The sequence below is a fragment of the Thunnus thynnus genome, chromosome 9, assembly GCF_963924715.1.
Source record: "Thunnus thynnus chromosome 9, fThuThy2.1, whole genome shotgun sequence".
Lineage (NCBI taxonomy): Eukaryota > Metazoa > Chordata > Actinopteri > Scombriformes > Scombridae > Thunnus > Thunnus thynnus.
Window position 1 is genome coordinate 30,787,140 of NC_089525.1, and position 23,840 is coordinate 30,810,979.

A 23,840-nucleotide genomic window follows, 5' to 3' on the forward strand; every position below is an offset into this window, starting at 1 on the left:
ATGTCTACACCACGTTGTCACAAAAGATCTTTAGCAGTACATTTCCTCATGTAGTTTCCCTTTTAGCTTACGATAAGATGAGACACGAGCATGGTTGTACAACATGATATTTCCTCTGGGGTGGATAAGGTAGTTTGTCATTTTTTCCATCAGCATATCCTTTGCAGAGGATACCCTGCGCCCTCTCAACATATCATAGTGCATTCCATTAGCCTGCTGCACTTAAGGCTCAGATAAAATCAGGGCAAATGGAGTTCTCTGTCATAATGGAACCCTGCTGAAATATATCTCCTTTTCTGTGTTGCTGGTGTTTGAGCTCTCCCTCAGGGTATCCAAATTCAAACTGCTTTTGAGGGCTGAACTGTCAAAAAGTCAGTTTTCACACCCCTGGCATACAAAAACTACTTTGTGGTTTTCTCTTGCATGCTGCATAGGCTTGAATAGGTTTTGGCAACACAAATGTGTCACCGATGTTGCTGAGCAGAGAAGGCAAAATATTCTTCAACCCACATTTGGGCATAAATCCAGACTTTCTAAAATCCAAATATGCACCTTAAGCTAGATGAAAGTCAAAGTGATTGATATATCCTCTAGGGTGGTTACAGTTTTTACATAGAAAATTGATTATACTGGTGAGTTATTAATTTCTGAGTCACAGCAGCATGTTTGAAACAAGTAAATACTGATGTTCTCTTCACACGTGAAGCAGTGTTTTTATTCCCCACCCTTTCATGTGTCTCAGGTGTGATTCGTACAACAGAGACGTTGGATCGTGAGATGGTCCCTCACTACTGGCTTTCTGTCTACGCCACCGACCTGGGAACTGAGCCTCTGATCTCCTGGACTCACATTTTCCTGGAGGTCCTGGACGTTAACGATAACGCTCCAGAACTTTCCCAGCCGATGTATTTTGCGTCCGTCCAGGAGAACGTGTCCAAGGTCAAGTCTGTCGTTCAGGTTTCGGCCACAGACATGGACACGTCTTCAGAAGGAAAGCTTTCCTTCCAGATGCTGGAATCTCATCGGACATACTTTGACGTTGATGCCAAAACAGGTAATGAGTAGAAACATTATCTACCACAAAACCATTAAACACACGAAACAATAACTAATCCAGTGGTACAACACCTGCATTTTTCTACTTATTTTCCAAAACCATATGATCCCATTAAACACATGTCAAATTTATCTTTTTTTCAGTCCAGTATTCAAAAACAATATTCTATTTTCATTTTCATTACTTTACCTTTACATTAAATAGAAAATTCTGGAAACTGAACTGAAATTTAATCTTTCAAACATGTAGGCAGGTGTGGTTTAACAGGTCATAATGACTTAAAAATTATATTTTTTATGTAACATACTCACCATTATTTTATTTTTTTTTACATCATCAATATGATCCAACAGGAATAGTACAGATTCACACTGGTATATAATGCAAACATTCCTCCTCTTTCCCACCTTTTTCTGATGCCCATTCCCTCCTTATCAAACCCTTACCCAAAGCCTGCTGTCTGCCAATTAAATAAACTATTATCATATAAGATAATCAATAAAGCCTGCAATGCAAAAAAAAAAGGATTTAGACATATCATGATGATTATAGGTAACTTTTCATTTCCTAATAGTAATTAGGATCCAATTATGAAATTAGACTCTCTGACCTCCAGCTTTGTGAAGGTAAGACATTTAAATATTTAGCACAGCCAAACAAAGATTGTATTTGAAGCTTTTTTGCGAGCCAACATGCAGACAGGCACAAGAACTCTGGGATAGGGGATGAAATTGGATCAGCATGGATAGTGTCATCCTGCCATTTCAAGAGACGTTTGGACAGAAATATAGGCTGCGTGCTCCCTTGTGTTTGATTTGCATTTTGATTCAAACTCCCCCTGTGAATACAAGACATCCGAAGGACCTCTGTTTCGCAAATTGTTGTGACATTTGACATTGACATTGACATGTCCCCATGGCAGATTTACATTTTGATTCAGAGGTATTACTGGCCGCTGTAAAGCCTAACAGCAAGATATTTAAAAAAAAACGGGGGTTGAAAAATGGTTGATATCTTCTAATGCACTGCTGAAAGTCAGAGCAAAGAAAGGGATGCAGAACCCGGGCGTGTTGCAGAGCTGAGAGGGCAGAGCTGAAAATAAAACTTCATAAGAAGAAACACCTTCAGAGATCACTCACAATGTCATTCATCCGTGCTCTGAAAGGATGTGCAGTTTTTGGGAGAGAACATGGCACAAAAAAAGGCAAAATTGCCTGTAACCCTCCTCAGGTGTCTGCATGTTCATCTTTGACAGTTTCAGTTGTTGAGTCTCCTGGTGCGGACTTTGATGTTCAGGCAAATTAGCGCAGCATTAGCTCTCACACTACAAGCTGCAACAAGCCCTTGTCCTCTTCTTATAATCTCCAGGTAGCTCTGGTGTTTGTCCACACCCTAAGGCCAGTATACTGAAGGATTACAGAGAGAGAGGGCGAGCTGTTTTAATAAAGAGACTCCACACAAAGGCAAGCGGGACAGGAGGTGTTGAAACAGCCAGAGTGTGTTACATTAAAACAAGCACTTTTTTGTACAAAAGCAGGTGTATTTGATATTCAATTACTCATGCATACAAGCACAGGATGAAATGTGTTTGACTAATTTTATATCTGTGTGTACTTTGTACATTCTGAGGATTTTCTAATGTCAAGTCTCGGCTGTAGTCTGCAGTGTTTCGAGTGTAGGTGACTTGAATTCATGTAGCACAAATACTGCACTCTGCTCTTTATTTGGATCTGTATTAGCCTTCAAAAGGGTCCTTCTGGGGTCAACGTAAAGTAGAAATAAAAATAAATGACAATTTAAAATCAGACAGAATGAAAGACCAATTGAAGAGAAAAAAAATCACACATTGATATCAGAAAATAAATAGATTTCACAAATGAAAGTATAGATAATTAAAAAAATCATGAAGAAATGTCAAAACTGTAAAGAAACAAACTGAAAATGAAAAAATGCATTGTAGAAACATTATTGCATTTTTTAATATTTGCTCAAAATTACATGAACTGCCACTGTAACCTTATGTGAGCTCCAGAAAGACACTATAAGGACACAACTGTCCACATACAGTAGCTATTCCTATATACACTCTTGGGTTGCTTTTCATTTATTTGGGTTTTGACCCTTATATCCAGTTAAGGGAAATCTTAATGCTACATAATAAATCTTCCCTTTTCTGACTTGACACTGCATGACAAACCAGGTCCATAAGGAAATGGTTTACCCAGTTTGATGTGGAAGAACTTGACCTCAACCCCATCCAACACCTTCGGGATGAACCGGAACACTGAACTGAACAGGTTGTATCGCCCCAAAATCAGCTGTCAGTGGCATTGTGGCTGAATGGGAGCAAATTCCTGCAGCTAGGTTTGTGGATTGTCCACATACTTTTATCCAGGTAGTTTAAATCAAAAGTGAATCGGCATGTAGGGTATAAAAAGATAATCTTATAATCCAACCTTTTACTTGGAGGCAGCAACACTCAAACTATTGTAACTGCTGTGGTGACGCAGCAGACAAAGAATACAAGAAAATTCTGATATCAATGATCACATAAATCCATTTAAATGAAGGAGATTGTGTACCTTGAACAATATAAACGTGCTGCTGTAACTATATATTTAGAACATGATCCACCTTGTCTTATACTCACAAATGAACCCACTATTACTTAAGTACAGGATGACTGGTGTAGAAACTTTTCATGCCTCAACAGGATAAAAATGACTCATGGATAAATGCAGGTTTCTGACGAAGCTCTTCTCCTCAAGCGAGTTTATACTTTATACCGCAGCAGGCATTTTCTGTCTGAGTCAACCTAGAGGAATCACTTGATTAAGTTTCAGCAGATAAGTCTGTTTGAACAAGTTGACCCCAACAACAGGTTTGTGCATTGGATTCAGGGTGTGCCAAATTACCAAAATGACCCAAAATTGGTATGTCTCGGTTATGTAAGATCAGTGTAAGTTTCGTTATGTATTTCACAGAGGAAAAAAAAAAGGTTGTTTGTTGACAAGGCCAGGCAAGTCAGGAATGTGCCCAATTCATTAGCATGTTGCAACCGCAGATTCCACAAATTATTGTAGAGCCTCAGACATCCTTAAACTGTTACAATGGCTGTCCTGCTTTATCAGCTATGAGTTCACAAGCCACAAACTGAGAACTGATTACCGTTAAAGGAGAACTTTGTTTCTTATTGTCAACAAATCCGATGAAAACACCGAAAATATCCATGTAAAGATCTACTAACAAGTATTGCGTGTGTATCCGAAGCCTGATATATCTTATCCATCTGTGCCGCTTGTTGTCCAAAAACAACATCGTTCCACTGGTTGACATGTTCCTTCATCACCATGAACACACACACACCGTCCTACTGTCAGAAATACTCACTAGAGCACCAAATGTGGAAACTAGTCTTCAACAAATGCACAATTTACTCCAGTTTGAGTAATGTTTGCTAAGACCTGCGCACAGCTGTTTTAGGGACTGACTGAGCCTTTTTTAATGACACCATATATGTTACCTGTTCAGAAAAATATAGCTTTTCAGTAAGAACCAATGAGCTTGGGGCTATATAGTCACAGACAGAGTCAGAAAGTCAGAATGTACTGAGTGTAACACGTTGATTTTGATCTTTTCATGGGATTCTTGACAGTAAGAAAAGCGTAGAAAAACTCCGGCTTAATCCTCTACATTTTTTATTCCTTTTCCTCCAGGATCAGTTTTGTGTCTATCTGTGCATCGATGAAGTTGAGTGTGATTGGGATAACTGAAAATGTTTCACTTCTCTTGAAGCATTTTCAACTCAAACTTGCAAATCTTCACCTTAATTTAAGCCACGTAGATCTAATATTTTTTGCACAACCTCTAAATTTCACATTTTGCATCAGAACAGACCTTAAGAGAGAGCCCGTCCATTCAGAATTGCTCCAGTGATCAGATATCATCGCCAGTAAGTCAGGCAAACAATCAGATCAGATAACGATGGGCTCCTATAGACCCAGGGATTAGTTTTTAAACAGTTTGCTCTTGCAATTAGTGGTGAATAGAGCTGTTTGCTGCTCTTTTCAGGAGCTTGTTTACATGCACGACTTGATTTGCATACATTTGTTATTGAAGAAGTAACTCTGTATTCATAGTTAAAGCTTCAGTTCACTTCAGTGCGCAAAAGAAATTAACTTTCCAAACCAACCCAGGTGCATTTGGACTCCTGTCTTGCAATCATGTTTGACTGACTTTCTATTTTTTGTGATCCTGAGAGTCCTCCTCCTCCTCTTCCTCCCTCGTGGATATTTCTGAAATGTTACCCAGAAATGCTTCGTAATTCAAGAGACTCCCTTGATAATGCGATTTTTGACAGTGCTCGCCGAGTGAAATAAAGGCAAAATTAAAAAACAAGAATGGAAGAAGAACGGCCGACTGGCAGTGACTCCAGGGAGGGACGAGGAAACAAACAAACCGGGCCCTGACATGCTCGACAACACTGTTTATCTTCACGTGGTTTTTGACAGCAGTCCGCTGAGTGAAAACAGGCGGTGAGGGAGAGACTAAAGCTTTACCCTTGATTCCCATGTCTGCGCTAATGACAAAAACACACTTTCCAATGTGTCCCACCTGTCCTAATGATGTCCTCACAGCAGGGCTTGTTTGCACTGTTGTAAAAGGACTCAACGACCCTCAGCGGGGTCTCCACTCCGCTTATGACCCCTGGCTCTGTCTACAGAGACCAGCTCTGGCACCGGAGATCGCGTCTCTCCCTGATTTTTTAACCTAAATTCCACAAAACAGATAGATGTGAGTGTCTAACTTAAGTGCTCCCCTTCATGTGTTTATCCTGGATAGAGTAATGTATGACTGTGAACACCCAATGTAGTACAAACAGAACTGTGTCCACTGTTAATGTTAGTGTATATCCAGCCTTAACCCCGGTTGAGCTAAACATCTGAAAAATAAATACTCAGCGTTATTTATTTGTGCACTTTTTCATCTAGATGGTTAGAAGAGTCTTTGAGGATTCTGGAAATACCTTCAGCATACAGAAGAGTTTAGATATGATGCTCAAGGTTTTATAAAGTTGGTAATGTAGTCCTTTTTTTCCAGGAAAAGGGGATACTTAATGCTAATTAACACATGCTATTACTCCAACTAGTAAGGCCAATGTACACATATTCAAAAAGAACAACCTTAAAGTCAAAAAAGTCAAATTGAGAGCAAGAAAGAAGAGCGCAAGGGCAGAAGAGGGCAATTTGGTTGTCAATATATACAGCAGGAAATACATCAACAACAATTAGTTTAAAGATAATACACAACTGATTCATTGTCACTAATGTCGTCAGTCAACACTGCTCACCAAAATCATATAAAAGAAAGCAACAACAACAATGAAATCCAGAGAAAAAGGCTCATTTACAGCAAGAAACGGCAAAATTATTCTTTATTTAAAAAGCTAAGAGCTGTCAGCATTAAAGACATCATTTACCCACAGTGTTTTATAGTGGAGGAGCCCCACCTCACCTGAAATAAATTATTACTAGACTTATTATGCAGCAGGGAAAACGAGCCGTGGCGCTGCATCAGAGTACGTTTGCTGTGCGGTAATTAATCAGAGCGGCACGTCACAACGTACTATCTCTGCTTACCAATTTTCCTCGGAGAAACTCCGAGCTGTCACCTTAATAAAACCCCACTTTTGATCAGAGCTGCTACCTTTGAAGGTGGTGTAAAGAAGTTAGTTATTATAATGAGGGAAGGAATTACAAAATTACAAAGTAGTTTTTTTGGTACAAGAGAGGAAGAAAGCGATAGAAAAATAAAATCTCGCAATTACAGGATGCACACAGGAAGCTGCATTTCCTGCTGTGTTGAAAAACAGCAGTGACTTAAAAAAAAAAAATACATGAAGGTGAGGTGAAAGGAGAGTTTAGTGTTCTCCTTTTTGTCTCGAGCTCAGAGCCTCCTTCACTGCAGATACGGAGGTGATCTGTGTAGTTAAGCAGTGAGGAAAAACAGGCAAGGAAAGTGTTTATATTGCACTTGGAGACTTGGAGTTTTCCCTCATTTTCACACCTGTGCATGCTTGACAGGAAGTAGTTAATAGGACTCGGACTCGGATATCAGATGTGTTTGCAGCTGTTCTGAACAGCCACGATTGAAGGCAGAGTGAAAAGCCGACTGTCATAGAGAGTTAATCATCAGAGAAGCAGCTTTTAATTGACTACGGTCTTTTATTTATTGGAGTATACACCAGCATTAAGGGCCTCAATATGCTTCAAAAGAAGTCCATGTCAGATCATCTAACAGCGTGTATGTTGAGTGTGATTATTAACAGTTTTGACTTTAGACGTGTCGACACATTGTGTGCAAACTCATAGCTTTCAAGTATATTCTGGCCTTAAATTAATGTTTACCCTGATATCCATATAATGTCATTCCTCAATAGCAGCCATCACCTTTAAGCCCAATAACACCTGAGTTCTACCAAGATGATCTAGCCTGACCTTTTTTTTTAATACAATTTTTGATTAAACTTCTTATAAAAGTTAATTAAAAAACTTTTTTTTTTCAATCATATATGAGGCTGCCACCAAATATGTTCTTAATAAATAACTTAATCAATTCAATAATTTCCTAAGGTGACGTCTTCATATTGCTTGGTTTGTCCAGCCATCAAAATATTCAGTAAATTATTATATCTGACAGAAGAACATCCTCACATCTTGATCGATGATGTAAACAGTTAATCGATCATCAAAATAGCGTCTGATTAATTTTCTGTTGATTGACAAATCAATGCATGGACTCACTGTTGCTGTCATGGTCATCGGTGTGAGAGTTATTACTCTACGGTCACTTTATTGACTGTAAAATGATCGTATTGTGATCATTTAGTTACTACAGAGTCAAGTCAGACCCACATAAAAATCTTGATTAGAAGCAGGATCTTTATTCTGTTCACTTAAACAACAGACATGGGTTTCCTCGCTTATTCCTTTGGTGTGAAAGTGAATAAAAACACACACACATACACCCTTGTCTCTCTCTTATCCAACCCCCCCCCCCTCCTCCATTATTATTCTGTCAGCAGCATTAGCAGCCCTCCCCTGCGTCGCATCTGTCCCTATTACAGCTAATGGCTGCCCTAAAATACTTGACTTAATTTATTAAGATTAGATGAGATGAGGTCAAAAATATACACTCATCAGCTCTACTGGGAAATTTGCAGGAAAAGAAGAAATACAACAAAGTGGGAGCTTTAAACATGAAGTGTCTGCAGTGTACAAAAAAAGAAAAAGATTAATTGTCCTTCACAAGAAGATTGCTTTGCTTTAATCAATTAGTTGACTTTAATCACAAAATATGTCAAGTGCTTTGTTGAGTGTTATTTCCTCTGTAGATTTGAAGAGATCCTTCAGCAGTTTTTTATTTCTTTTATTAGAACATATTTGTGAATATAATTTTGATGCAATAGATACGATCATTATCCCGGTAATGACTGATGACTCACAGCTCATAAACAGACACACATAAATATTCTAATCAAGGGAAAATTCCCCCAATCAAGCAAGAGCCTAGTGACTGATTAATCAGCTAATCTACTGGGAGTCTTCCACTTTTCATCAGACGATGTAAAACAAAACAACAAACACAACAAAACAAGAATACTTTTGATTGCTTTAAGAAAAAGTTCTGTTTTAATTCAGATGTATTTCATTCAGTTGTTCTCCTGCTGAATGTCCTGAGCAGGTTACTCATGTGAGATGAGATGAGATGAGATGAAGAGTCCAAGTTTTCCCGACAGCTGCAGAATGACACACAGAGATTCCCAGCAAAACATCTGTGCAGCTGCCAAATGTGTCTGAGTAACCTGTCGAGCCATGTACTTTATATCTCCTATCAGAAACAAACACACTGTTAGAAATACAGACACAAATGTTGACTGACCGCGCTGACAGTCTGCCGTCTGCGGCCGATAACGTGTCTTTGAGCGTCTCTGTGTGTTTTTTCAGTGTCTGGCTGGTTGTAGTCGACCCTTTCGAACTGTTTAATTTAACCTGTTGAAAATGGGAGAGAGAGCTTTCTGATTGGCTGTTCAGCCCAGTTAATGTTAGTGATTTTACATTTCAGAATGTATCTTTTTTTAATCTCCAGGCATATCTTTTCTTCTCCCATAAGTAAACACCACAGCGTGTTTGCAAAGCCAAACTTGATTAACTTTTATCAGAGGCTCCTGATTTATATTCAGACCGTTTCAACAGATTGTCGCTGGTTCAAAAATGCATGTTTAGTTTACTTTTTTGTTGTCGTTGCTGTTTATACAGTCTTTTTTTGGATTGTGAAATATCTGGAATTTGTTTAAGGGTGTCATATCCTTAATTTGATTGTCTTAGACGGTGTTCAGACTGAAAATGGTACAAGAGGCTGCGTTGATGGGGGCCGTGTCGTTTGAGGAACCTGAAATAGGATCCAGGAAATCCGGTTGGAGCTACAGATTAATGCATTTAAAGATTTATCAGAAGCTAAAACACAGCGCAGTGGTTTGTAACACTCACAGACAGGATTTTACAACTCAGTTTTATCACAAATTTGTCTTCCGTTGCGATGATCACGAGGTAAACAGTCAGACATGGTGTTCACGTAACAAAGTAATCCACCAGGAATTGCCAGATGACGTCGGGTTGCGTTGCAGTAAAAATTGAACCCGGTTCAACGTTATTTTTGCTGGACAGCCGGTGCAGTTTTTTTTGCTGAGCCATCTGCAGTGACACCCCCGCTGCGTCGACACACTGAATGGGAAGGCTGCGTTTTTTCCACGCAGAGATGATGTCAGTCTGAACGCTTCTTTGGAAACAAGAGGAGGATACTGGCTCTCAACCAAAGCTCATCTCCAGGACAGCTCATTTAGGATTGTGAGATTTGGTCGGAAGCTTTGGATGAATCCAGAAAGTGGACATTGAGTTCAAAGTTTAAGTTTAACAAATGTTCGAATTGTTTGCATGAAAACACTGTTCAACACTCTCATACTGGACATACACACGAGGATATACTTAAAGTACACAAGCAAACACACCACCACCAGCAGCAGCAGCAGGAGCAGAAATAACATCCATAAACCAAAATGTGTTTGCTTAGGTGCGATCAGCTCTGTTACAGCTGTGAGTGATGCACCTACGTAAACACACACACACCTACAATAACAGAAGCAATAACACTTCTGTTAGTGTTTGTTTGTTTTAGGTGAAATTAGCACTCTCACTTCCCGGGACTTAAGACTCGGACACACTAACGTCATTGATTCTTTTGTGTTCAGGTGTTATCAGCACTCTTTCAGCCTTGGATCGGGAGGATAAACCGGAGCACAGTATCGAGGTGAGACTCGTATAAACAGTATTTTCATTTCCCTTCAGATCAAAACAAGGAAAAACAAATCCAGCTTTTCTGTTATAGTTTCAGAGCATCAATAAATCCATAACCAAATAAAAAACAGTTCTACTGGCTGTTAAAGACAGACTTTTCTGTTTTATACACTGATTTTCATTGTACGTCTTTACAGTCTGAGATAAAACTATAAAAATCTGCCTTTAAATATGTTGTTAAAATCCAAAAAAAAATGTCATTGTATTGTGGAGGCAGCAAGAGTCTCTGCAATGTAAAGTTTACCTCAAAATCAAAATAAAATTATACCTAAAAACCACCAGCGGTACCTGGAAAACTATGTATCCAGTCCTTTATACATACTGAAGAATTTACTGACTGGAATAAAATCCATAAAACTTCCTGAGACAACATTTGGAGCCACATTTCAGGGTAAATTAAAAGGTTTTGATATGCTACTGAAAGCTCTATGCAGCCACCAAGGCAAAAAATATAGAGTAGTTTGCCCAGTAATCATCATTAAAACCTTATTAACACTCTTATCTTCATTCTTAGGTCATCGTCTTAGATAACGGGTCTCCACCGCTACGCTCCACCGCCACCGTCGTGATCAAAGTCCTGGACGACAACGACAACCGCCCAAAGTTCACGGACAAACTGTTCCACGTCAAGCTGCCTGAACAGCGCCGCCGGGCGGGCAAACATGAAGTCTGCAGGATGGTCGCCCGTGACGACGACGAGGGCCTGAACGCCGTGGTGACCTACAAGTTGCAAGAAAACCAGGATGAGAGATTTGAGATTGACCCGGTGACTGGCGTGGTGACATCTCACGGTGATTTCTGGCCCGGGAACTACAGTATTCTCACGGTAGGTGTTAAGAGCTGTTAAAAACTACAATTAGAGATGCCAGTTAATATTTTCATACACGCTGACATCTCGCTTTTGCCGCTGACAGGTGGCAAAAAAAGTGCCTCCCGTCTTTCAGCGAGAGTAATAATGAGTTTGTATTTCACCAGGCCTGAGGTAAATACTTTCTCTATAAGGAGTTGTGCTTCATTTGCTCTCTCTGTAGAAGGTGTGGAGACTTTAAAGACTTGACCGAGCCCACCAGCTTTGTTAAAGAGGCTAAATTACCCGTGTATAATACCCTGAATGGCACTTCGCTAACACCTGCTCTTAGACCAGTGAATGTTCTCAGTCCTTGTCATCACTCTGCTTTGTGAAAGGCAGAAAGGTTAATCAGCTGCAAAACAGCTTTGTAGGATTTCAGCAACATCAAAAAACTTTTTTTTTTTGTGTTGGTTCTCCGCTGACACACAGAACACTCAGTGAGATTTTTTTTTTCTCTTGATGTTAATTATCTTCACAGATAATTAAATGACAAGGCTGGCTTTTTTCTATATTTTATTTTTCAGTGACAAATCCAATGAAAAGACGAAAACTAACAATGTGTTAATGTCTTCGTTCATCCTTCATTACTTTCCCGCTTCCCTACTCTTTCTGTATCATTTTTAAAAAAGGCTCAGTAATTACCTTTAACAGCTGGGCACTGTAGTCTATAGCAAGTGTTATGTAAACAAGAGTAATAAGTGCATTAATTAGGGACTATTTCCTGTCGTGGAATTATACTCGTTTGCATTAATCCGTTCCAGAATACTAGTGAGTATTTCTGGCAGCAGGACGGACCAGTGTGTGTGGGATTGAGTCAAAATAAACTACAGTGTGTGTTCATGGTGATGAAGGAATAAAAATACCTGCTGAACTGCTGATAACCGCATGTTTAGTGAGCTACACAACTCTAGATAGCAGGAAACAGCTAGTTAGCTAGCGTTAGCTACCCAATAGGCAGGAACAGATGAATGATGTAGAATCTGCTCACTTTTTAGGTGAGTCCTGTGGTAAGATAAGATAATACTTATAAGTACTTATAAGTAAGTCAGGTAATACAACAAACACCAATCAGGAGCTCAGATCAGTGTGCAGTCTTTTTTTCAGTCTGTCCCTCTTAGCCAGGTAACCAGAGCAAACTAGTTACCTGGAGTCACGACAGTCCCTTAAACTGACGCAGCTGCACGTATAGTTTAACTTTTCATGTCACAGTTAAAGGGAAGTGACTCCAGATGGTCAATGTTTCCAGCTACTGTCAACATTACTTTAAAATAACCTTTTTGTGCTTGTTGTAAGAACTTGATTTTCATGATGTAGACATTTTACACATTGTGCAAAAACAAAAATTATACTAGATTGAATTAACCCTTTCATGCACTAAAGTAAAAACAAACAATAAAAATATTTTTTACTCTGTGATTTAATAATTCATGCATGAAAGGGTTAATTTGATATAATGCCCAGTATTCTGTACTCATAATAAATTCAAGGTCCAAATGAGCTTTTTTTAAAATTGTGTGTTATGTGGAGCCAGTCTGACTGCAGGTCTTCATCGAGACCTCAGATTGTGTCACAGTTTTGCTATATTTTTATTAAAACTCTCATTAAAATGTTAATTTCTATGTTAATTTCCAGATCAAAGCTACAGATCAGGGCAGCCCATCAAAGTCGTCTACAGCGAGACTCGACATCGAGTGGATCGTCCACCCGCCGCCCTCTGCGGAGCCAATCACGTTTGACGAACCTCACTTCACCTTCGCCGTGATGGAAACGGAGCCTGTCACTCACATGGTGGGCATCATCATGACGGAGACGCATCGACTGAGGTGGTTCGATATCATAGGTGAGAGGGAAGAACGCACACACACACACACACACACACACGCACACACACACACAGCGTCTTCACTCTGTTACTGAGTATTGATTGGAAGCTGTCTGCTGTTCAGGTGCAGTGAGGAAAACAGAATAAACTTCAAGCAGTGATGAAAAACAAGCATCACACAAATGAGAGTAATGATCTCCTAAAACAAGACAAACGATGGATTAAAAAAAAAAAAAACAAGAATTTGTTTTCCCGATACACCCAATTTGACAAGAAAGAGGGAAAAACAAAAACCCAGCGCTGAAAACAGACCACCGTGATCACTGTATAACGACTTCTCATAGATCACACACAGTCTCTGCTTATGTCTGTTGTTATGCTCCCACATCCGAGGCAAACGGGACAACATATTAGGAAATAATATCTGACATTCACCATATTGCCACTTACACCAAAGTGCTGACTTGTAGAACGCCGGCTCGCCCGGAGGATACAAACAAAGTTACGACCATCATCCATCTTATGAGCCTCCATATAAACAGGAGACTAGTTTCTAAAGGTCAGCAAAGTTCTGCAACAGTGAATGATATTAGAGCAGAGCAGATACAAACGATATGAGCGGGACTTAAAGGAAGACAATCGACCGTTACATATCATCAATCTGTGAAGTTTCCAGAAGTTTTTTTTTTGTCTTCCTAAATCTATTTCAGTCAGCTCTTAACTCAAGTGTTTCCAGGCAAAGAAAAGCATCCTTTTAAAGAAACTCAACCCTGTTTTGTTGCTGTGTTGTATATATATTTTGCTCCGGGGGTTGTGGAAGTTTGTCTCTGTCCATCTTCCCAAGCGGATTCCTCCCTGAAAGCTCTTTCTCTTTGATCTCTGGGGACTGACAGAAAGACCTCAGTGCCGGTGTTTTAGATCTCTGGTACATTTTCAGGGATCAAACTCCGCTGGTGCTGCTGGAAAATATTCCATGATGTCATGATGTTTATGTGTGGCCATTTATCAACAGGAAGAAGATACAAAGACAAGTAGAGAAAGAAGAGCAAAGTACATCAGCAACAGAGTTGTCTCTTAAAGGACCACTAAGTAACTTGTTAATCCAAAAAAGAATAATGGTGTTAAAATGCTCTTTAGAGCCACAATGTTAATGGTCTTATTGGAACCACTTTACTTGCAGAGTAGCTTTGTGTGTGTTGGCTAAACCTGCTGTTTATTGGTGTCTCTGTGCTGCCTAGGAGGCTTAGGTCAGGGTAAAAAATAGGCTATTATGAAGGTGATTCAAGTTACTGTCAGCAATTTAAGTATGGAAGGTTATTGTCATAGGGGAGAGGAAAAAATGGGACAAAATGGGTCATCTTGGTTGGTGGCCTGTTGTAGAAGCTCATTGTTGCTCTCTGGGCTGCTGTCTGGCATCTAAAACCATTTTTAAAAAGGGTTGAAAAGCAAAACCCGGAGAATAGCAACAGTGGAAATTAGTGCAGAAAGCCCTGAAGGTACACGAAGGCTTTTGGTGATGGTGAATGTTCATGTTCTGTTTGAAAGGCAGCTGAGTTTAACATTTAATCTAAACAAAAGTCCTCTTTGTGGCCTTTTAAAAAAGACCAGAACATGCCTTGAAGGAGCAATGTAAGGATTAGCAGAAGTGGTTTATGACTGCTGGCTTTATCTGACCTTGTTCACCTCACATGTTGACACTTATCCCAACATATACAGTCAGTGCACATGCACAGACCTGCACATGAACACAAAAAGATGAAACCATGAACGTTAAATTCTGTTTCCTGATGATTATTTCTGCAAAATCTTCAGAATGAGGCTGTAGACTTATTAAAATAATGTGAACTGAGCTAATCAAAACTACAAATCCTTGATTTGTGTTATATATTTAATGATTTTTATGTGTTCAGTTCATAAATATGTGTAATAATTAATTTCTTGACATTTGCTAAAAGGCTTTGCTGGTTTCTCGTTGGTATGTTGGTAAAGTTCTTTGCAGTATTTGCAGAAAGACAGATAGATAGATACTGTAGATAGATAAATTGATAAATTGACTTAAGTTAATACAAACACAAGATAGATACATAATACAATACTGCTGTCACAAAAGGTTGAGAGTTCCCAGAGCGATGGATGAATAGAGGAAAAAAGGAAGAGGAGAGGGAAAAAAAAGATCTTGGTGTCAGCGGTATCAGCAGGACATTTTCTCTCTGTGAGGATAAATCAGCAGCGTTCCTCCTCTCATCACCTGCCAGATCACCACAGGAAGGACTACTAGCCAGTCCTCCTTTCTCCCTTTTCCCCCGGCGCCCTCTATTTTGGCTCTTCATAAAAGGTGTATTTACATTTTTTAGTCGAAGTAGAAATCAGCCCTCTGACTCCGGAGGTGTCAGCATCTCCTTCCACCCTTTAAAACCTCGCAGGAAAACACATCAGGCTTTTGCCAGGACGTTTCCTGCCAGGAAGGGCAGCATGTGCAGAGAAAGGACCGAGTTTCCTCCTGTTCGGTTTGCTTTGCCAAGCTCGACCCGCGCCAGAGCACAGCGGAGCACAACAGACTCTGCGCATCCCTGAGGGGACGTTCAGTTGACTCATAGCTGCTGACGCCGGATGTTACATCTGGTGACATTTCTTTGTTTTACGTTATGTCACGAAGCGACAGAGTCCTGATCGTCCTGGTGAGATTTTGGAATGGGTTAGAGAAGAATTGGCTAGTGCGACGGTGTGATATCAGAAGTGTTTATAGTTGTTCCGAGCGGAAGCTATGAAGGGCAGAGGGAAAAGCTGTCCGTCATAGAGAAGAGAGAGACGGGATAATTCCTGGAAGGCATTCACATGATTAGTGACAGAGATTGAAAGTTTGGCTCCTTTTTTCACTTCCACACAGCTGGCCAATCACAGCATGAAGCGTGTGTGTGTGTTGGTTTTTGGAAAGTTACTGAAATTGTTGCTGTTCCCTCCAACATCGTCCGACGTTGGAAAGGTGTCGGGAGGGGGGGGGGCGAGTTTCTGAAGCTGTTCGACTGTCTGACAAGAAGTTCTGATGGATGAATACTAGCAGCTGCTGTTCATTATCACCCTAAACATGTGATGCATGAATATAGTTTTCAAGCAAAAGACTTGCTTTCTATAAAAAAGATTTTAGCTGCCACATCTGTTATCTTTGATTCATCATCAGCGCATTACATTTTTGCATAACCACACTTACAACTCCTTATTAGAAATCCAACTGCATTTAATCAATATTACATATCTTTATTTTTTATGACGAGGAATTATAGCTACATACATACTCTGCTCTGATTGGGCAGTAACTTTTTCATGTTGCCATTATACTGGCTCTTTCATTCAGTATTCCTTTCAACAGTTTTTCTAAAAGATTAGGATTTATGGTCAATATTTAAAATATTGATGAATTAATGCGTAATTTTGTAAAGTCAGACAAATAAATGAGGTCAGAATTTCATACCATTATATGAGATTTTCTAATGTTACAGCCGTTTGATAAATGTAGTTGAGTAAAAACAACAGTGCCTCTAACTAATTGTACTTCGAAAATGTTCATTGTCACTTTCCACCTCTGCGTTGTTGTATATGCTGTGTTTTCAGCAGCTTTGACAGCTCTGTATTCAATCAATCATGAGATGAAGTGTTTGTTGGATAATTTTGTTGAAGTTTTCTCCCTGTGTGGTCTGCAAAAATAACTCAGTAATTATCTCCGATGGCCCGTCAGCCGTCAGATGAACCGATCCTTCTCTCTTTTCTCGTCTTCTCCTCTCTCTTCTATCTTTTAATTGTGTTTTAATTATGACAAACATAATTCTCCCAACCTAAGTTTTAATTTACTTTCTTGCCTCTATGATTACATGATGAGACTGAAGACTGGCCACCATATTTCTTCTCTATTCCACCTCAGTCTGCTCCACAGTCGTGTATCGCTGACCCTCATCTGAGCATTGGCAGATGAGGGAACGTTGTTCTGTCACAGGACTCCTCTCCCATGCAGATATGATCAGGTGTCTATCGCCCCGCTTTACCTTCCTGCTCTCGAACAGCAGAACCCAGATGCCTATCGACGCTCTCTGGCTCTGAGATAACTCTTAAGAGAGACAAATGAAGACTTCCCTTGCTGTCATAATAACTCAAACTCCTTCTGTGAATCTGCACAAATTATGACACGCTGTGGAAACATAAAATAAGCTACAGGATATCAAAGTGCAGACAAGGGTGGATGGATGCCGTATCCCTCCAGCTTCACCGGACTGTGATCTGTGATCTGTGATCTCTGCGCTGGAGCGAGGCCCAGCTGGGTGTGATAGAGTCGGGATGAGGGTCAGCACCTGCAGGTCCGAGGACGAGCTTTGTCCCCTGCAGGGGAGGGTTGAGTATCTGCTCTGAGTGGAGGAGTTCAGGCGACTCTGGGTCTGAATCCAGCAGGGTTTCCTGATAGTTTGTGATAGAAACACAATAAGAATAAGAACTGCCTGCATAAAAAGAATCCTTTCAACTTCATTAAAGGATTGGATTGCAATTCTTAAGGGATAGTAGAATAGACACTTCCTCTTATTTGCTTTTTTGTTGAGAGTTAAATGAGAGGATCAATACCACTTTTATATATGTCTGGTAATTTACGGATACCTCCAGCAGCTGGTTATCTTAGCTTAGCAAAGAGATGAAGAACTTAGGGAAACGGCTCGTCTGGTTTCATCCAAACGTATAATAAAATCCGCCTAATTAACACAATATATCTTGTCTGTTTAATCTGTACATATCCCTTGCATTTAATAAGCTCAAACCAGAGAATGTTTCATATTTATTGACATAAACAACCAATATTCAAAATTTTTATGGCTATCCCAGATGAGTTATGGAAACCCGCTTATGTTTTTCCTGTTTGATCTCTTTCTACAGCGAGATATTTAATTTCATACATCTCTCCCATGATTGTTCTCATCCTCCCTCACTGACATAACATACAGTCTTTTATGTTTTCATACTGATCGTGATGATATGTTTGATAGTTTTGACTGTCACTCCGACCAAAGTCAAGATGAAAACTGTGCTCAGATGATGTGAGAAGTCAGAAGAAATGCTGTCTAGTGGATGTTTGGCCTACAGTGTCTTTGATATTGAGGAACTCTTGAAATTACAGTTCTATGGGCGTTTGCGGGTGAAGGAATATACACTATATTTGGTGTTTGTAGAGGTGTTTGTAACTGTCTCGCACAGTGGGGAAGAAGAAAGCTAATCGTCAAAGAAAAGACCCAGTCGATCTTCATTTCTGACCCTTACTGGCTGTCGCCTCCTGTGGAGAGAGGCTAAAATAATACATCTGCAGATTGAAACAGCAAAAATGTTTTCTCTGCAGGATAGATGACCTGAACCTCCGTGATACGGGGTCACGAAACATGTCCGGTCTCGCCTCTCTTGGGTGGAGCTGTTGAGGCAGGTCAGGTACCTGGAGGAGGAAGAGAAAAAGGACATCTGTTTCATGGTCATTTCAACTTGCCCTCCTGGACTTCCCCTCAAGGGAATGTCTGTCTGCTGCCATCTTAAGAGCATTTCTCTGATATCCGGTTGCACTGTCTGAGTTTGACCCTTTGAGGATCAGGAGACTGAGTCAAACATGGTGTCAACTTCAAGAGCACAAAATGCTTTATAATCATTCATCATTTCATCCAAATGGCTATTCATGGTGGACCAAGCAAAATGTTATATATGCGTCATACAAGACTTACGTGAAGTTAATTTGAAAAGCCCATTATTTTTACTGTGTGTGTATTATTTGGCTTTGCAAGGAAGGTTTCCAAATAACCCAAGCTCTTGAAGAAGAAAAATAAAGACTAAAAGTCTAAAGCAAGGTGCCCAAAGGCTTTATCTTCTAACCCAACATACAAAAAATGAGGGTATAGTTCTCAGGGTGATTTCTGAGGAAAAGTTTAAGGACAAAAAAATGATCAGAAAGTTTAGATTGGGGAGCAGGAATGTCAATAAATTTCATGGCAATCTCTGTGGCAGGTTTTGTTATTTAATGGAAATATTGGCTTGGTTGTGGTGCTTGTAGAAAGATCAGAGTATCACCTAAATCACTGGGATTTATTCTCTGGGGACAATGAATATTCACAGCTAATTATGTGGCAGTCTTGCCAGTAGTTTTCCAGTATCTTGCTCTGGAGGCAAGTGTAAGACAAATGGCGTCTTTGGGATAAAAATGAAAGATGGATTAATGTTTTGGCCACTAGAAGGAAGAAGAATCTTAAAACAAGCAGCACAAACAGACACTGAACCTGGATAACTTGTTATAGCAAAGGTGTAGCAGTATATAGCTGTGTTTGTATCCACCTGGTGAGTGCAAAACCAATATTCACTCTCCTCTCAGCTCCGATTTGGTCTCCACCAATTACACAAAAATATCTGGCTCTTTAGCCACTAGATGTTCCACTTTCTTCACCAGCTTGTCGCTAACTTTGTCTGTCTGATGTTCAGCAGGTAGTGTACAAGAGACTTGTCAGAGCTTTTTGCTGGAAACAATGAGATAAAACCAAAACTATGAGCTAAAAGAGGCTAAAACGCACGTAGAGTTGATGACAATTCTCACTGGATTCATCACTACCATAGACCCCTTTCACATTACAGTGTCTTTTAATTCTTTATCATTAAAAATATTGATCACTGACAGTAACCAAATAGTCTTTCTATTTTTCAACTCTGCCTCTCATCCTACTTGCTTCCTGCTATGAATGTATTGTCCACTTATGTGAACATATCATGCTACATATAAGTAAATTCTGGGGGAAAGTCAAGGATGACCTGTTAAATGATGGATGAGCTCCTGACTGCTCAGCTTGACTTGTTGCCAGCGTGGCCCTGACCCAGATGAACATCTAGAAGATGGGTGGAAGGACAGCCAGACAGATAAAAATGTCAGGGAAATTCCTGCGTTAGTTGATCCTTTTTTTTCCCTTACAGTAAAATGAATAAAATATATTTCGCGCATGGCCGGCCCTGTTGGGGAATTGAACTTCCAACTTTGGCAGGGATATCATTTCTTTCCGGGGATGTGAAAAATGCTTTTACAGTACAGCGTCTTCTCTCTGTATGCCGAGATGACACAGTGGTGGTGATGCACGATGCTGCGTCAGATTCAGAAAGACTTCCTGGGTGCTCAGAGGACGTTAATCCAGTGATTTGGGGATCTAAATCAGTTAAACAGACCTGTCAATGTGGCTGATTAGTCTGCAGTGTTTCAGCTAAGTCATTAAGGCGTAACTGACAGAAATAGACCTCTGAACGACTCAATTATATATCGATCGGGAACAAACAGAGAGGAGAGTGTGTGTATTTGTGTTTGTGTATAATGTAAGAAGAAAGGAGAGAAGCAAGAATGAGAGGCAGAAAATGAGAGAAATGTATTCATGCTTCTCTTTTCATGAACACAAACATGAAACATGATTTAAATTAAAGTGGTGGAGCCTCAGCCGTCACATGATAGAAACATACTGTGTGTGTGTGTGTGTGTGTGTGTGTGTGTGTCTTTAGCCTTTCGCAAGGTGGATATCTTAATAAACACCATCTGGCAGAGCAGGCATGAGGTTTACCTTTTTCACACATGCACACACACAACCTGCTGAGAGAGAGAAGAAAGATATGAAGCAAGGCTGCAGGATGAAGAGCAAAAAGAGGGAAAAGTAGCGAGGAAAAAGAGCAAGTAGGGAGGGAAAGAAAGAAGGAAGATGAAGAGAAAGAAAGGAATTAAGGGAGAGAAAAGAGAGACAGATGGACTGAGTGAGTCAGAGTTACTGCAGATTTAAAACGTGTGATATGTCAAAATCAGGTGATACATAACAAAAGAAAGAAGAAAAACAATCACAGTTGGTAAAATAATCAGACAAATAAAGGATAGAACAGAACTAAAAGTACAGTGATGAATAATTTAAAGCAAACCAACACCTGAACACCTGGTAGTTTTAATTTTATTGGCAGCAACAAGAGCAGAGCAGCATTTCAAAGCCAGACTCAGAGTTCAGTTTTCATTTCAAGATTTAGAGGAATATGGAGTTTTCATATTCAACAAAATACATTTTATGTATTTTCAGTTTCTCGCCAGAATGCATCATATGTATCCTTAAAGTCTCACAAACACATTGAATACATTTCCTTTCAGAGCCTGATGAGTGAGTCAGGCCAATATTAGCTTCCAGTATTGCAGATATATCAGTGGAAAGTGGCCGGAAAGTAACAAGAAAATGGAGTACAGAAACACAAAAAACATGATTGAGGTAAATAAGAAACATTACATATCTCCATTACAAAGGTTGTTCACTGGAGAACACTGACAAGAATATTTTTCAACTGTGAAATATCCCATTAAAAACATAGACCGTGTATAAAGATGGACATAGCGAGGTGAGACGTCACCCACTGGTTTACATTGGAGATGGTTTGAAGCCCAGAGTCGCTGCTTTTCTGTTTGAGTTGTTACCTTTATCGCTCTGGAAACACGCCCCGCTACCTCGGACCCAAACTAACGCTAGCTTACTAAGAACACAGACCGCTGCACGTTAGTTGGGCTAATGTTAGCTACTTTAGCTAAACTGTGCTAATAGGGCAGGTATCATAATCAAGTTACATTTAAAGAAACATGGCAGCAATAGTCCGACTCAGTAAGAGTCCCGGAGCCGGAGAGAGCAGCAGGTGAGCCAACTGTCAATCAACACCCACATGGCAAACAACAAAGCTACTATAATTCTTCACATCTCATTAACAGAGCAATCATTTACAAAACAACCACCAGCACACTTATGAAAGGGCCTGAATTTAATGATTGAGACCACAATAACTTGTTGAAAAAAATGATTGACTTAGTTTTTCTAGAGAGAAGTTGATGCTTTTTGAATGGGAGCCAGTTGGAGCGTCTAGCGACCATCATTGGTGTTGCACTTTAAGGTGCTTCCACATCAGCTTCAGTCTCAAGCTGTGGTAGTTGCCATTTGGATAAAAAACTAATTTAAGGGACCAATATCAATAATAATTTGTTTATTTGATTATGGAAAGAATGAAAATTAGCTGATACATCATTATCAGATTTTTTAGCCTCAAATATTAATATGCAGAGTTTGTTCTCATGCTGTGAATCTGCAATGTTTACACTGTATTTTAGTCTTTTCAAATTGGCCTTCTTTACAGCACATTACCCATCAAATTATTTGCTCTTCAACACCATCAGTGGTCACAAACTCCACATGGAAGCTTTAAGTCTGGATTGTATCCACTGAGCCCAACTACATACAGTATTTAGACCACGTGAGAAACATTTTGACATCAAGGTGTTGTAGAAATGGAGCAAAACACGATTTTCAAATGGCATGCAAAATATTTTACACAAGTTTATTCAGGAAATGATTTCTTTAAATAGTTAACAGCGGGTTAATCAGAGCTGCAGAGCTGAACAGTAACCAGTTAGTCTTGCTCCTAAGTATTACTGCTTTGCTTAAGATGTACCTGTATTTCTGTTTAAGTTGAATTTTTCAACTCTGCCTCAGGCTGCCTGCTTCCTGCTTTAAATGTATTGTCCACGAATGTGAACATATTGTGCTACATATAAGCAAGTTCTGGGGGAAAGTCAAGGATGACCTGTTAAATGACGGATGAGCTCCTGACTGCTCAGCTTGCCTTGTTGCCAGCGTGGCCCTGACCCAGATAAACATCTAGAAGATGGGTGGAAGTTACGGATGGATAGATAAAAATGTCAGCGAAATTCCTATGTTAGTGGATTTTCTTCCTGTGTAACATGACATTTGGCGTACATTTTTTTTTCCTCACAGTAGCATGAGTAAAATATATTTTGTGCATGGCCAGCCCTGTTGGGGAATTGAACCTCCAACCTTGGCAGGGATATCGTTTCTTCCTGGAGATGATCACTAAAGTGAAAAATTGCTTTTACAGTACATCTTCCTCTCTATGTGCTGAGACGACACAGTGGTGATGCGCGATGCTGCGTCAGATCCAGAAAGACTTCCTGGGTGCTGATGTGTGGCTCAGAGGAAGTTAATCCAGTGATTCGGGGATCTAAATCAGTTAAACAGACCCGTCAATGTGGCTGATTAGTCTGCAGTGTTTCAGCTCAGTCATTAAGGCCTAACTGAATAGACATCTGGAGGACCAGGGGTCTGATTACTCATCAAATTAATGCTCTTCAGCACCACTGGTGGTCGCAAACTCCACAGGGAACCTTTAAGTCTGGATTGTATCCAATAAGCCCGACTACATACAGTATGTTTCAGACCAATGAGAACGCCAGTGCTTGTATGGCGACATACTCCTCAAAACACCCAGACCATGTAAAAAACATTTTGAACAAGGTGTAGAAATGAAACAAAACAAGTTTATTAAACTGATTTCTTAAAATGGTTTAGGAAAAAATAATAGGAAAAAACTATAAAAAATATATATAAAATATATATTCAAAACCGTCCTCAGCTTGCAAATCAAACAAAAAACAGCAACAGTCCAGTGAGTGCTCCTTTGTCCAATCAGATGTTTAAAGAAGCTGATTTCTGACAATCTACACATAAGACACTTATTCATATATATGAAGACAGACGTTACGGAGTAAAGGAGGGAGCTGTTAATTGTCTTTTGTACAGCCTGCTGACAACTAACACTACACCATCCGCCACTACTGTTGTGAGAGAGAGA

The 23,840-nt window shown here is 39.8% G+C and overlaps 1 protein-coding gene across 3 annotated transcripts in view; it reads left to right on the plus strand.

Moving 5' to 3' along the window:
- The window catches only part of fat2 (FAT atypical cadherin 2), a 119,085-nt gene that overhangs the window by 18,655 nt on the left and 76,590 nt on the right, over window positions 1–23,840 (plus strand). For all 3 annotated transcript variants that reach the window (XR_010929763.1, XR_010929764.1, XM_067600033.1), the window contains exons 3-6: window positions 743–1,054; window positions 10,365–10,423; window positions 10,985–11,296; window positions 12,953–13,160. Coding sequence is in view for 1 of the 3 variants with exons in the window: in XM_067600033.1 (XP_067456134.1) it covers window positions 743–1,054; window positions 10,365–10,423; window positions 10,985–11,296; window positions 12,953–13,160 (891 nt within the window). In the remaining 2 variants the exon portion in view is untranslated. The remainder of the gene's footprint in view (window positions 1–742; window positions 1,055–10,364; window positions 10,424–10,984; window positions 11,297–12,952; window positions 13,161–23,840) is intronic.